Consider the following 13,965-nt stretch of genomic DNA (forward strand, 5'->3'; position numbering starts at 1 on the left):
CAGGAATGAAGCTCGAATCGACCACGTCATTTCCCATCGCACCAAATCGAGGAGACGACGTATGAATTCAACAACTGCGGCGGAAAATGTGTTCATCTGCAGAGACTGGGCTCGAGTATCGGGTCTTCTATATCAGTTCACTTCGATCATATTCTTCATTTCATTCCTGATTCCGAATCAGTTCGAGTATCATTCGATTTTATTTCGCATATTTACGATGCTCGGTCAGGCGAGCATGGCTCTCTGTGCTCTACTAACCTGTGCTCCGGACACGCTTATATGGAGTTTCCTACACATGCTTATAAACACCATCTTATTATCGCGTAGCGTGGCAAACACTTTCCCGCTTCTCGTGAAAAGACGTTTGAGAAACGCCTATTCGTTTCTTTTCAAACCGTTGGGCGTCAGTCAGAAGGTTTTTAACGAACTAACAGAATTCGGTGAAATATTAGAAATTGAAGAAGATGGAGTTTATGCCATGGAAGATGTGACGAATTGCGATGACCGCATTTCGTTACTCGTTAGTGGCAGGTAAATGAATTACTTCCACGCGATAACCCGATAAAATCACACTGTATGATCCATGGGCAAAATAAAAAAGGATATGTCTGCATTAATTCTAGGTTTAAAGTAACATCGAGTAAAGCCTTGCTTCATTATGTGATACCGAACCATTTCCTCGACTCATTAGAATACGAGAATACCAGACATCAGCGACATCGAACCGCACTTCCTTACCAGGTACATCCCCGACTAGACAGCGAATGGTGTAGCTTGAAATGTTGTTTGATATCTCCTGTGTTATGATATTTTCAGGTATCTATCACTGCTGTACAAGACAGTTTCGTGCTTACGTGGCAACTCCGTCCATTGAACAGATACCTCAAGAGAAACCCGACGCTAAAAAATGTATTCCTGCACATTATTGGGGCCGATATTACTCGTAAAATCCAAGAACAATGCAAGCTGGAAGATTTTATCTACCGAAATACCATCAAACGCACTAGCGAACTTCACAAACAATATTTGCCTCGGATGAAATCGACTGATTTGCATTCGATACCTGTAATCGAAATTTTGACGCCGCGAAGTAAATCTACGCAAAACGTGCGAATTAGTGATGGGCTCGCTTGGCGCAGAGATGAATTAAGTCCTAGTCAAAGATCAGCATCTGTACACTTACAGGACCGACGCAAGGACTGCTGTACGCGCAACGACGATAACGGAGTTTCGCAGGAGTCTCTGACCACATTGGCAAGAATAAGAGCATCGCGTTTCAAATACGTGTTATCAACGGATTTTCCTTTCATACGTAGTGCTGATAGCGAAAGGTTTTTCGACGCTTCGGGCTTGAACGACGCCCATATAAACCTCGATCGTTCGCCGTTGCGGTGTAAAATAATGCCGTCGCCTACTTCCCCGTGTCTCGCACGATGCAACCAGACAAATGAGAATTTAGACGAATGTCGTTCATTTGAGCTTGTCAACTCTTGTCCAACGATTGGCCAAGATCCATTAAGTGGCCTGTTGAAATCGGATGATATACCAAAACCACCTGATAGGTTTTTATAAATTCATTTTATTCTTCCTAGCGAAAGGAACATGATATGACAAAAAGATATAAAAGATATCATTACGTATGTGTCAAATTTAGTTTTAAAATGTCTTCTATATAGGTGCGGGTCAGAAACTGTGTGCATATATGTTTTCATTTAGGAAATATGTCATTTTCTATAGTATATGGGGAAAGCATTGGGAAGCGTTTTTCAGAGCCGTATTATCTTAATTATCCTATATGATAAACCGTAGTGCGATATGTAGGCGGGATATTGTCATTGGATTTTTTAATGTGTTTTTATTATTTTTTAAGTATGATAGGCTTTGAAAAAGGCAATAAAGAGTTGTATTTAATTCTAGTGCATATAGATAGACGTAATTGTTGATTATGCGCGACAATCCGGTACAGATTTCGATCCCCACCAGAAACCAACAACTTTCTTCCAACAGATCTTTTTATAATCCATTCCTTGTGCACCGTTGCAGTCACTGTCTGATTTGCAACGAACTTTGTAGCTACCCATTTTAGGGATCCATTTGTCCATATAAGTTCCAGATTTTTTCATTTCCTTTTTGACGGTAATCCAACACCTGGTCTTGGAATTTTCCCCGCACTGTCGCCAGCAGTTCTTTATTGCCCCGCTATCCTGAAATCAACATCGTCAACACGATTTATTATCAATATCATGATGTACCGATTGAAAATGTCGCGCGTAAGAACATTTAACAACGTATAGAAGCTATATGATTAAATATAAAATGTGGGAGACTACGTTGTTTTTCAAAGCATCCCGGTGGTGGCCGTTTCACAGACCGACTTGACTCCATCGAATGCATTTATTTTAAGTCGTTCTAGTGAAACGCTGAACCATGAACCATTTGTGCTTTCATTTGAAATAATATACGAAGGTCGTTTCAAAAAGACTGCAAATTTCAGTTTGCAAACGATGCAGATACTAATGATGAATAGAAATTAATGGAGGTCAACTTACGATGCGGCACCCATAACTCATACCATACTTGTCACAGCTTCCTCCATACTTGCAGCCTCCATGTTTACGCCGTACCAATCTGTCTACTTCTGAAATTATTCAACGAACACTCACTGCAGTCGACCGTGAAGACTAGTACCTGAACCTTGGAAGAGTTTAAGCCAATCATTTCAAATATTACATTGTGGAAATACATTGTGTCGATTCTTGTTTTTACACAATTTTGCCAAGATTATCTGATATTGTCAAGAAAAATACCAACCCGAAAGCTCTTCCTGCTCCTCGGTTTCCTGCTTTTCCTGGGCAATGCTGCGACCCATTTCATCGAGCAATTCACCTAACTCATCAATAGCTGCATCTTCAACAGTCTCACCTAGGACACACGCAGCCAAGCCCAAGAATGAGATGGACAATATCCACAATCTCATTATGTCCAGCTATTTTGTCTTGGAAAAATATTCTCTACAAAAAAGAATCACGGGAACATTCTCCCGCGCGGTCATCAATTAACTTATCTAGATACATATCGAAATTGCAATCTTAAAATTTCAAAAGTTTCGAAAAGATAAGCTTATAATAATGGCCTATTGAAGAATGAATTGTGTTTTGTAGCCAATGTGTATCAATGTTATCTACTGTAAAGATATCTTTTAACTTATATGTATAGAATATCATCTACTCAATTACGATAAAATCGAAATAAATCGAATATAGGAAACTGACAAAAGTAATGACGATTGAACATAAACATTAGAATAAACATTAAATTTCATAAACTGAAATACACGAATATCAAGAAATCGCATTTTGTCAGTTACCTTCCGTTCAATCCCACGCCTTAACGTCGACTGCGATTTTCAAATAATTATCTATAGTTAATCAGGGCACTAATTCCAATCAACAGGGTCTTTTTTCTCATAAACCTGAAAAAAAGTTCTTGTCTGGGCCTCACGGTCGGTCGTCAAACATCAATCAAATTAGATTCGCAGTGACCTACAACTATGACAAGACATATTATGAACTCATCAAAGAAAATGTGTATGGAAAATAACAGATCGGTTCACATCATTTCATTTTTTTTAAATAACAACTACTAGTTTTTTTTACTTCAATGGGGCAATCAAGTTCAAGCTATTACTAGTTTCTTTTAGAATATTGCCCTATAAAATAGTTTCTTGGTGGATTCTATTCAAGTGTTTCTTAGACATCACCACATAGAATACAAAAATTCGGCTAGTTTGAAAAGGAGACCTCGATGGAGCAAAGTGAATGATGAAAAATATCAATACAAGTGCTGTTATTGGGGGTTGGATGGGAATCCAGATAACCCTCCCTGAATTATGATAGGCTAAAAAGTCTTGACCGACCTTTCATGCAATCATTTTCCCAAAACTCTGCTGGATAATATCTCTTAAATTAAAACTTCCCGGCTGAGGTACCATTCCAATGGAGAAAATGGTCTGGATTTATTCAAAGCGCCCTTCAAAAAGTTGGTATTGTTTTTTCTCATCTATTCTGTCGCAAGATTGCGGTAGTATAGCTAAATGCTCAAAATTCACCGCCGTATTGTAGTTACATGCATGTGCGCACGGTAGAAACGACCATTAGAATTCCGTAGAAAATTAAAGGCAAAATGTTCACAAAAAAATACTATGAAAACATTATCAAGTTGTTCTGAGATAACGCCTAAAACCTGTAGGTGAATGTTTTCTCTCGATCAATACCAAAAAACAACCACTTCCATGGCTCTTCACAAAAATACCCAACGACTCACTCTTATAATAGAAGATTGACTACTGTACCTGTAGAAAACTCTGCGACACGCACACGTATATCCCAGATACAAATGACATAGAATTTATTTCCAATACTGTATTTAGATTAAATTTTTGTATTGGTACAAATAATGCGTAAATGCATAAACCGTAACAACAGGATATACAGATAAGCTTGCTTACAACAGTACATATCGCAAGCAACCATTCCGGTGATCAAAATCTAAAAATTTCGGATCTTTTTTTCCTATTCGGAAAATGAAAAGTAGATTCATCATGATCACAAGAAAAGAAATGTACGCCCGAGTCTCAGTAACGGGAACCGAATCTGGAAGTAGACTTCAACCTCTTTTGAGATTTTTGCCCATACGTTATACCTCGATTATATGGAATTATTTCGCTCGCGCAAATAGAATAATATTCACATGACAAATCCAGTAAATCAACTTTATTCTTCACAGCAAAAAGAACATGATATGAGTCAAGAATTATGCGGAATGAAAGATTCCATTAAGTGAAATTGAGTAAATAATCTACATGTGCGGGTCAGAAACTTTGTGCATATGCTATAAGAGAAATGTCAATTAGAAACGTTTTTCAGAGCCGCGTGATAAACCTTAGTTTGATAGGTAGACGTTTTCAGATTTGACATTTCTCATATGTGTATTTTATTATTTTTGAAAATAAGTATTTTGGGCTTTGAAAAACGCAATAAAGTTGTTTCTTAGATTTCAATAGTGCACGCATATTGATCGACGATTTATTGATTATCGTTTACAATTTGGTACATTTTTAACCCACAACCAGAACCCCGTTTGTTTCGGCCAACAAATCTGTCTGTAATCCATTCCTTGTGCACCGTTGCACTCATCGTCTGATTTGCAAGGAACTTTGTATTTGCCCTTTTTCGGGACGTAACCGTCAAAAATAGATCCTGCTTTTGGTATTTCCTTCTTAACAGTAATCCAACATCTACTCTTGGAATTTGCTGCGCACTGTCGCCAGCAGTTCTTTATTGACCCGCTATCCTGAAATCAACATCATCAAGACGATCTATCTATTATCAATGCACCTAGTATGCATTATTTAAGGGGTTTATATATATATATATATATATATATATATATATATATATATATATATATATATATATATATATATATATATATATATATATATATATATATATATATATATATATATATATATATATATATATATATATATATATATATATATATATGTATATATATATATATATATATATATATATATATATATATATATATATATATATATATATATATATATATATATATTTCAAGAAATATATACGAAGGTCGATTCAAAAATTAAAAATTTCAGTTTGCAGATAGTAATGATGAAAATATTTTAATGGAGGTCAACTTACGATACGACAGCCATAACTGTAACCGTACTTGTCACGTTTTCCTTCGGTATACATGGGTTTAGAATATGTAAACCTACGCCGTACCAAACTGACTTTTTCTGAAAATATTTAATGAACACTCACTGCAGTCGACTGTAGATTGGGAGAACAAACGTCGACTAGTACCAGAACATTGGAAGAGGTTTTGACAATCTACATTGTGGAAGGTGCGTCAATTACTGTATTTTCAAAATTTTGCAATGGTTACATCTATAATTAGCAGGAAAAATACCAACCCGAAGGCTCTTCCTGCTCATCGGCCTCCTGATTTTCTTCAGCAACGCTTCGCCCCATTTCCTCGAGAAATTCCTCTAACTCGTTCATAGCTGCATCTTCAACTGTCTCGCTACCTAAGACACACGCAGCCAAGCCAAAGAACGCGATGATCAATATCGACGATCTCATTATGTCCAGCTATTGTTTTTTTTCTTGCCGAAAGCTAAATAATTTACAAAAGTGAATGATAAGAATAAAAATCCCGCGCGCTCATTTAACTAATCTTAGTACCTATAGATTGCAATTTTAGAATTTCAAAGGTTTTCGAAAAGTTCTGCTGGATTGTTTGTCAGAAAGTATCATTACGATACATGTAGCAATTGTGACCAGAACGAAAGAATGAATGTATTCTACTCAGGCATTCAATTTATTCATATTTGTAAAGAAAATAATAAAAAAAAAACAAAACAAATAAAAATATCATTGAGAATTGAAAAGAAAAAGTTAAGTTTAGGATCCTAACAAAAACACATGAAGTTTAAAAATTAAACATTATATTTCATAAAATGAAATACTTATGAAATATATATGTGCACATGTAATATCAAGCTATCACATTTTGTCATACCTTCCGTTCAGATCCTCGTCTTGGCGAAGACTGAGATTTCTTTTAAAGATATTTATAGTTAATCAGCGCATTAATTTCAATTATCACCAAGGTGTTCTTGTCTGGGCACGGGACCCATGGTCGTCGCTCACTATTCATAGTTAATGTGCAGCGTCCTGAAACTAAGATATCATAAACTCATTATAATAGAATAAGGTTTATAAACGTAAAGTTCAAACGTATTGAACCTCGGTGACCGGAAATCTAATTCTGTAAAGTATTAATAACCAAAATGTTTTCAAACTGGATTATAATAGAGGGCAATCCCACTACCTTGAGGCTTGAAAATTGAACTACAGTTGAACCTCGTTAATACGATTCTGTTTAAGACGAAGCCAGTTTCATTACGATGATTTCCAGCATGTCCCAGCTAACATATCTATATCAATCAAGTTTTGGATACAACGAAACCCGTTTCATACGACAATTTTACTTTAGCCCACAAGTTTCGTATTAACGAGGTTCCATTTTATTATAAATGGTATATTCTTTACATTGATATTCGAATATTACATCGCTATATCAAAATGATATTTCATTTAAGAATGAGTCATGTTGTCCACACATGTACGTTAACTTCTCTGATAATCTGAAATACACAAAAAATCGAATGGCCAAAAAGACAGGAGTTATATGGAGGTATACTTCGATTCGATTCGTGTAGAAGACGGTCACGTCGGACTATATTTTCGAATAACTTATACACAGGCTTTGGAAAGTTATGTTTAACCACGTCAACCACCAATCGTTATCAATGTTTGCTTTGCCATTGCTGTTAAGGTTGTCAAGACAATGTCCTTGTCATTTTTATTGCGGGTACTGTCGGTCGAGACGACATTCCAGTGAGCCAAGCGAAACAGTTCTGCCAACTGACAATTTTGGCCTTTGAAAGACTGAAAAACTCAACTGAACCGTTAAAAGCGGCCACCGTTGAAAATTAGTAAGTTCACGACGCATGAATTAAATCTTTGTCTGGACATAAACAAGTTTACACGTCCAGATGGTCGATGTTTGGTCAGGTTGGCCGTCATTATACTAACGTAAAACACCGATTGGAGCTTGGATGCTCAAAGACGTCCCCTTTTGATTAGAATTCCTCTGTCATTTAGTTTTTTTTTTTAGAATGACCATTTAAGGCCTATGAGTAGTCGAGTTGTCGACTGTGGCAATCGAGCAAGTGTATATTCACCGGCAACATCTACACCGATCAGTTTACGATGTTGGTTAGTTTACAGGCATCCAGGTTCACCATACATGATGGAGTTGCATATGAGCTATCCACGTTCCCCTCTCGACCCGTTACTCTCTCGACCCGTTCCCGTCTCGACGATTACGATTACGATTACGATTACGATTTATTTACACTCCAACCATTTCCATGGTATATGGAGGAAAACTATTACACATGTATATACAAATATTTACAAAACAACACTAAAGTGATTAAAATTTAGAGAATGAAAACGTAACGAAATATATATATACATCAACTATTTACAATACTATATATACTATTATATACATCAACTATTTACAATACTATATATACTATTGGAGGGATCTATATACATCTAAGCCGGTCTTAATGAATTTAGCTAAGTTGACCGTTGGGTTTTTCAGAATATCAAGGGTATTAAAGGTATTCAAATTCAAAAAGTTTTTGCGTTGTTCGTTAAGTAAGGTACAGTCAAACAGAAAATGGGATTCGTCACCTAAAGTATTACAAGTGGGGCATATTCTATCGGCTCTGTCTAAATGAAGGTTTGAAAATTTGTTCACAGGTAAAATATAGGACCCGACCCTAAATTCAAATAAACTAGTTCCTAAGTCATCACCAAGTTCTATTATATACTTCTCTAACCTAACATCATTTTTATATTGCCTAAAGTTAGTGTATATCGGATTAGTATTTATGGCAGATACAGTTTCTTGAAGGTGCTGGTCACGGAGTATCTGTTTTATTCGTTTTGAAAAAGATTTACTGTTAGTCATGAATTGCTGCGTCCAAATGCAGGACAAACCACAGTCATCAAACGTTTTCTTTATATATGATAACCAAGGGCTCTTAAATTTATCCCTTAAAAATAAATTGAAAGATATTTTATAGAGTATTGAATTAAGTTTGGTTTGCTTTCCAGATACTGTTTTCACCCAAAAGTTAATCATCCTGCGTCTAACATCTATATTCAAAGGGTAACGTCCTAGCTCTGATAAAACTTGTAAGTTGCGAGAATATTTCGTCACTTTCATTAAGATTTTACAGAAGAAGCGATGAATATTTTCTAATAAATCAAGATTTTCATATCCCCAGATCTCACACCCATACATGGCTATTGGAGCAACACACGTATCAAATAATTTAAACATAACATCTATGGGCAATTTCAAACGTCTGCCTTTTTGAACGATCGAAAACATAGCTCTGATAGCTTTATCGTAAAGATACTTTTTTGCCTTAGCAAAGTTACCATTCCAATTGAATTTTACTCCGAGATAAACATAATCTTCAACTACCTCTAACTCTTGATCACCAAACATAAATTTCGAAATCGTTTTTATCCGGGATTTACTTCGCGCAAATACTAGTACTTTAGTTTTCTCTGGGTTAACAGTGAGACCATTAGCCGCGCAATATTCAAATAAGGTATCTAAGTGTAGCTGAAGAGATTTCTCATCCTCAGCAAGAATAACTGTATCATCTGCGTATAGTATTATGAATAAATTCAGTAAAGTTTCAATATCCTGATCACGATTCAAATTTAGTTTTTCTATAAATGACAAAGTTGGTTTTCCACGATCAATGAAAAATTCTTCAATGTCGTTTAAGAATAACGAAAAGAGGATAGGTGAGAGATTTTCGCCTTGTCTTAAGCCTCTATCAGCTGCAAAGTATTGTGACGTGCAACCATTTAATTCAACACATGATTTTATGGAGTTATACATATTTTTGACCACATTGAAAAAGTTTCCATTAACATTGTTAGCAATTAATTTTCGCCATGAGGACCCTACCGTACGATAGCGCCACCACAGTCGATTATTTGAACCATAACACTTGCGCGTATCGGATTCGGTTTTCACAGAACGATCAGTGACACTTACCAACAATTTTAGAACTTGATTAGATTCTTTAAACTTTTCATTGAAAAGATCGAATGAGGAAATCACCTCCAATGTGAATAAAAGTAAAAATTCAGGATGCGAAAAACAATTTCCCGTCGAAATTTCCTCCCAGAATCTGGGAAGAATATATTCACTGTTTAAAAGCTTTACACTAATTTCAAATGATTTACACGAGTTGAATTATTTTGGTTTCTTAGAAATAAAATCAACTTTATTTAAATCCTTCAAACCATTTTTTCTAAAAACGACCCAGCCCGCGGCATTTTGATTGGGACATGTTTCATTGTGCCATTTATCAATTCAAATGTAATTCCTCAAATTTATGAAAAAAAAATTATTGTATAAATTTTGCAAAAAAATAAAGATCTTGTTCAATTTTATGACGCGTTGATTTCTAGATCACGTTGTTCCCCACACCATGTTCCCGTCTCGACCCTTCAAATCTGTCTCTCCTCTCTACACAGTCCCGTGGACCCTATGTTCCCGTCTCGACCCTTCACATCTGTCTCCACTCTCTACACAGTCCTGTGGACCCTATGTTCCCGTCTCGACCCTTCTAACCTGTCTCTAGTCTCTACACAGTCCCGTGGACCTTATGTTCCCGTCTCGACCCTTCTAACCTGTCTCTAGTCTCTACACAGTCCCGTGGACCCTATGTTCCCGTCTCGACCCTTCTAACCTGTCTCTAGTCTCTACACAGTCCCGTGGACCCTATGTTCCCGTCTCGACCCTTCTAACCTGTCTCTAGTCTCTACACAGTCCCGTGGACACCATGTTCCCGTCTCGACCCTTCACACCTGTCTCTACTCTCTACACAGTCCCGTGGACACCATGTTCCCGTCTCGACCCTTCTAAACTGTCTCTAGTCTCTACACAGTCCCGTGGACACTATGTTCCTGTCTCGACCCTTCAAATCTGTCTCTACTCTCTACACAGTCCCGTGGACCCTATGTTCCTGTCTCGACCCTTCAAATCTGTCTCTACTCTCTACACAGTCCCGTGGACCCTATGTTCCCGTCTCGACCCTTCACACCTGTCTCTACTCTCTACACAGTCCTGTGGACACCATGTTCCCGTCTCGACCCTTCACACCTGTCTCTACTCTCTACACAGTCCTGTGGACACCATGTTCCCGTCTCGACATTTTTAGTGGACACAGGTTTAGTGAAGCCATTAAGATGGTGGCTGTGTGTTACGTATCTTGTATCAAGATATTTCGATATAAGTAATGATTTGTCATTCACGATTTGTCGGGCTACAACAGGCAGAAAAAAATGAAAATTAAGATGAGAATGAAAGCCTTTCGTATTGAAGACCATGGGATTCAGCCAAGGAACATTGTAACCTAGTTATACTTCTGATATACCTACCGAATTATCGATTATCAAAAATCTAGAATTTCGACTATTAAGACAATGTCGGTTGTAATCTTCTGGTTCTTTGAGTTCGTTCTAATGAGTTTTCATTGTAATGTGTATGGTACATATTCCTTAAAATTTCACTGAGTTTGATTGAAAATTGTAGAAATTTTCCTTATGTATACATGTATCAATATTCAGTCCGTCGGCATCGATTTTGTAGATTTCTCATCTTTTTAATCAATGAATATTCGACCAATTTTAATATTAATTTCCATCTTTTTTAAAGGCTTGTCCCACTGAGTGGAAATATTACAAGCCGATTAGATATGTCAGAGTATCCCAGAAACTGTCTAGAAACGGATGTGAAGGGTCGAGACGGGAACATGGTGTCCACGGGACTGTGTAGAGAGTAGAGACAGTTTTGAAGGGTCGAGACGGGAACATAGGGTCCATGGGACTGTGTAGAGAGTAGAGACAGGTGTGAAGGGTCGAGACGGGAACATGGTGTCCACGGGACTGTGTAGAGACTAGAGACAGGTTAGAAGGGTCGAGACGGGAACATAGGGTCCACGGGACTGTGTAGAGACTAGAGACAGGTTAGAAGGGTCGAGACGGGAACATAGGGTCCACGGGACTGTGTAGAGACTAGAGACAGGTTAGAAGGGTCGAGACGGGAACATAGGGTCCACGGGACTGTGTAGAGACTAGAGACAGGTTAGAAGGGTCGAGACGGGAACATAGTGTCCACGGGACTGTGTAGAGACTAGAGACAGGTTAGAAGGGTCGAGACGGGAACATAGGGTCCACGGGACAGTGTAGAGACTAGAGACAGATGTGAAGGGTCGAGACGGGAACATGGTGTCCACGGGACTGTGTAGAGACTAGAGACAGGTTAGAAGGGTCGAGACGGGAACATGGTGTCCACGGGACTGTGTAGAGACTAGAGACAGTTTTGAAGGGTCGAGACGGGAACATAGGGTCCACGGGACTGTGTAGAGACTAGAGACAGGTTAGAAGGGTCGAGACGGGAACATAGTGTCCACGGGACTGTGTAGAGACTAGAGACAGGTTAGAAGGGTCGAGACGGGAACATAGGGTCCACGGGACTGTGTAGAGACTAGAGACAGGTTAGAAGGGTCGAGACGGGAACATAGGGTTCACGGGACTGTGTAGAGACTAGAGACAGGTTAGAAGGGTCGAGACGGGAACATAGGGTCCACGGGACAGTGTAGAGACTAGAGACAGATGTGAAGGGTCGAGACGGGAACATGGTGTCCACGGGACTGTGTAGAGACTAGAGACAGGTTAGAAGGGTCGAGACGGGAACATGGTGTCCACGGGACTGTGTAGAGACTAGAGACAGTTTTGAAGGGTCGAGACGGGAACATAGGGTCCACGGGACTGTGTAGAGACTAGAGACAGGTTAGAAGGGTCGAGACGGGAACATGGTGTCCACGGGACTGTGTAGAGACTAGAGACAGGTTAGAAGGGTCGAGACGGGAACATAGGGTCCACGGGACTGTGTAGAGACTAGAGACAGGTTAGAAGGGTCGAGACGGGAACATAGGGTCCACGGGACTGTGTAGAGACTAGAGACAGGTTAGAAGGGTCGAGACGGGAACATAGGGTCCACGGGACTGTGTAGAGACTAGAGACAGGTTAGAAGGGTCGAGACGGGAACATAGTGTCCACGGGACTGTGTAGAGACTAGAGACAGGTTAGAAGGGTCGAGACGGGAACATAGGGTCCACGGGACAGTGTAGAGACTAGAGACAGATGTGAAGGGTCGAGACGGGAACATGGTGTCCACGGGACTGTGTAGAGACTAGAGACAGGTTAGAAGGGTCGAGACGGGAACATGGTGTCCACGGGACTGTGTAGAGACTAGAGACAGTTTTGAAGGGTCGAGACGGGAACATAGGGTCCACGGGACTGTGTAGAGACTAGAGACAGGTTAGAAGGGTCGAGACGGGAACATAGTGTCCACGGGACTGTGTAGAGACTAGAGACAGGTTAGAAGGGTCGAGACGGGAACATAGGGTCCACGGGACTGTGTAGAGACTAGAGACAGGTTAGAAGGGTCGAGACGGGAACATAGGGTTCACGGGACTGTGTAGAGACTAGAGACAGGTTAGAAGGGTCGAGACGGGAACATAGGGTCCACGGGACAGTGTAGAGACTAGAGACAGATGTGAAGGGTCGAGACGGGAACATGGTGTCCACGGGACTGTGTAGAGACTAGAGACAGGTTAGAAGGGTCGAGACGGGAACATGGTGTCCACGGGACTGTGTAGAGACTAGAGACAGTTTTGAAGGGTCGAGACGGGAACATAGGGTCCACGGGACTGTGTAGAGACTAGAGACAGGTTAGAAGGGTCGAGACGGGAACATGGTGTCCACGGGACTGTGTAGAGACTAGAGACAGTTTTGAAGGGTCGAGACGGGAACATAGGGTCCACGGGACTGTGTAGAGAGTAGAGACAGATTTGAAGGGTCGAGACAGGAACATAGGGTCCACGGGACTGTGTAGAGACTAGAGACAGGTTAGAAGGGTCGAGACGGGAACATAGGGTCCACGGGACTGTGTAGAGACTAGAGACAGTTTTGAAGGGTCGAGACGGGAACATGGTGTCCACGGGACTGTCTAGAGAGTAGAGACAGATGTGAAGGGTCGAGACGGGAACATGGTGTCTACGGGACTGTCTAGAGAGTAGAGACAGATGTGAAGGGTCGAGACGGGAACATAGGGTCCACGGGACTGTGTAGAGAGTAGAGACAGGTGTGAAGGGTCGAGACGGGAACATGGTGTCTACGGGACTGTGTA

At 39.7% G+C, this 13,965-nt stretch overlaps 2 protein-coding genes across 3 annotated transcripts; one reads left to right on the plus strand and one right to left on the minus strand.

The window, feature by feature from the left end:
* Window positions 1-225: 225 nt before the first annotated feature.
* On the plus strand, window positions 226-1,572 carry LOC141905468 (uncharacterized). Its single transcript, XM_074794335.1, has 3 exons — window positions 226-531; window positions 624-741; window positions 817-1,572. Exons 1-3 carry the CDS (start codon window positions 236-238, stop codon window positions 1,570-1,572), a joined length of 1,170 nt encoding a protein of 389 aa, XP_074650436.1. The 5' UTR covers window positions 226-235.
* Window positions 1,573-1,643: 71 nt separating this feature from the next.
* Window positions 1,644-4,517, minus strand: LOC141905907 (uncharacterized). 2 transcript variants are annotated; one of them, XM_074794998.1, is made up of 5 exons: window positions 4,352-4,517; window positions 3,368-3,548; window positions 2,812-3,011; window positions 2,550-2,638; window positions 1,644-2,204 (listed from the first exon to the last, which is right to left on the minus strand). In XM_074794998.1, exons 3-5 carry the CDS (start codon window positions 2,975-2,977, stop codon window positions 1,944-1,946), a joined length of 516 nt encoding a protein of 171 aa, XP_074651099.1. In that variant the 5' UTR covers window positions 2,978-3,011; window positions 3,368-3,548; window positions 4,352-4,517; the 3' UTR covers window positions 1,644-1,943. The 2 variants fall into 2 exon arrangements, with proteins under 2 accessions (XP_074651099.1, XP_074651098.1); XM_074794997.1 differs by having other exon boundaries at window positions 3,368-4,517.
* Window positions 4,518-13,965: the final 9,448 nt, after the last annotated feature.

Source organism: Tubulanus polymorphus, chromosome 5 (genome assembly GCF_964204645.1).
Source record: "Tubulanus polymorphus chromosome 5, tnTubPoly1.2, whole genome shotgun sequence".
NCBI classification, from domain to species: Eukaryota; Metazoa; Nemertea; class Palaeonemertea; order Tubulaniformes; family Tubulanidae; genus Tubulanus; species Tubulanus polymorphus.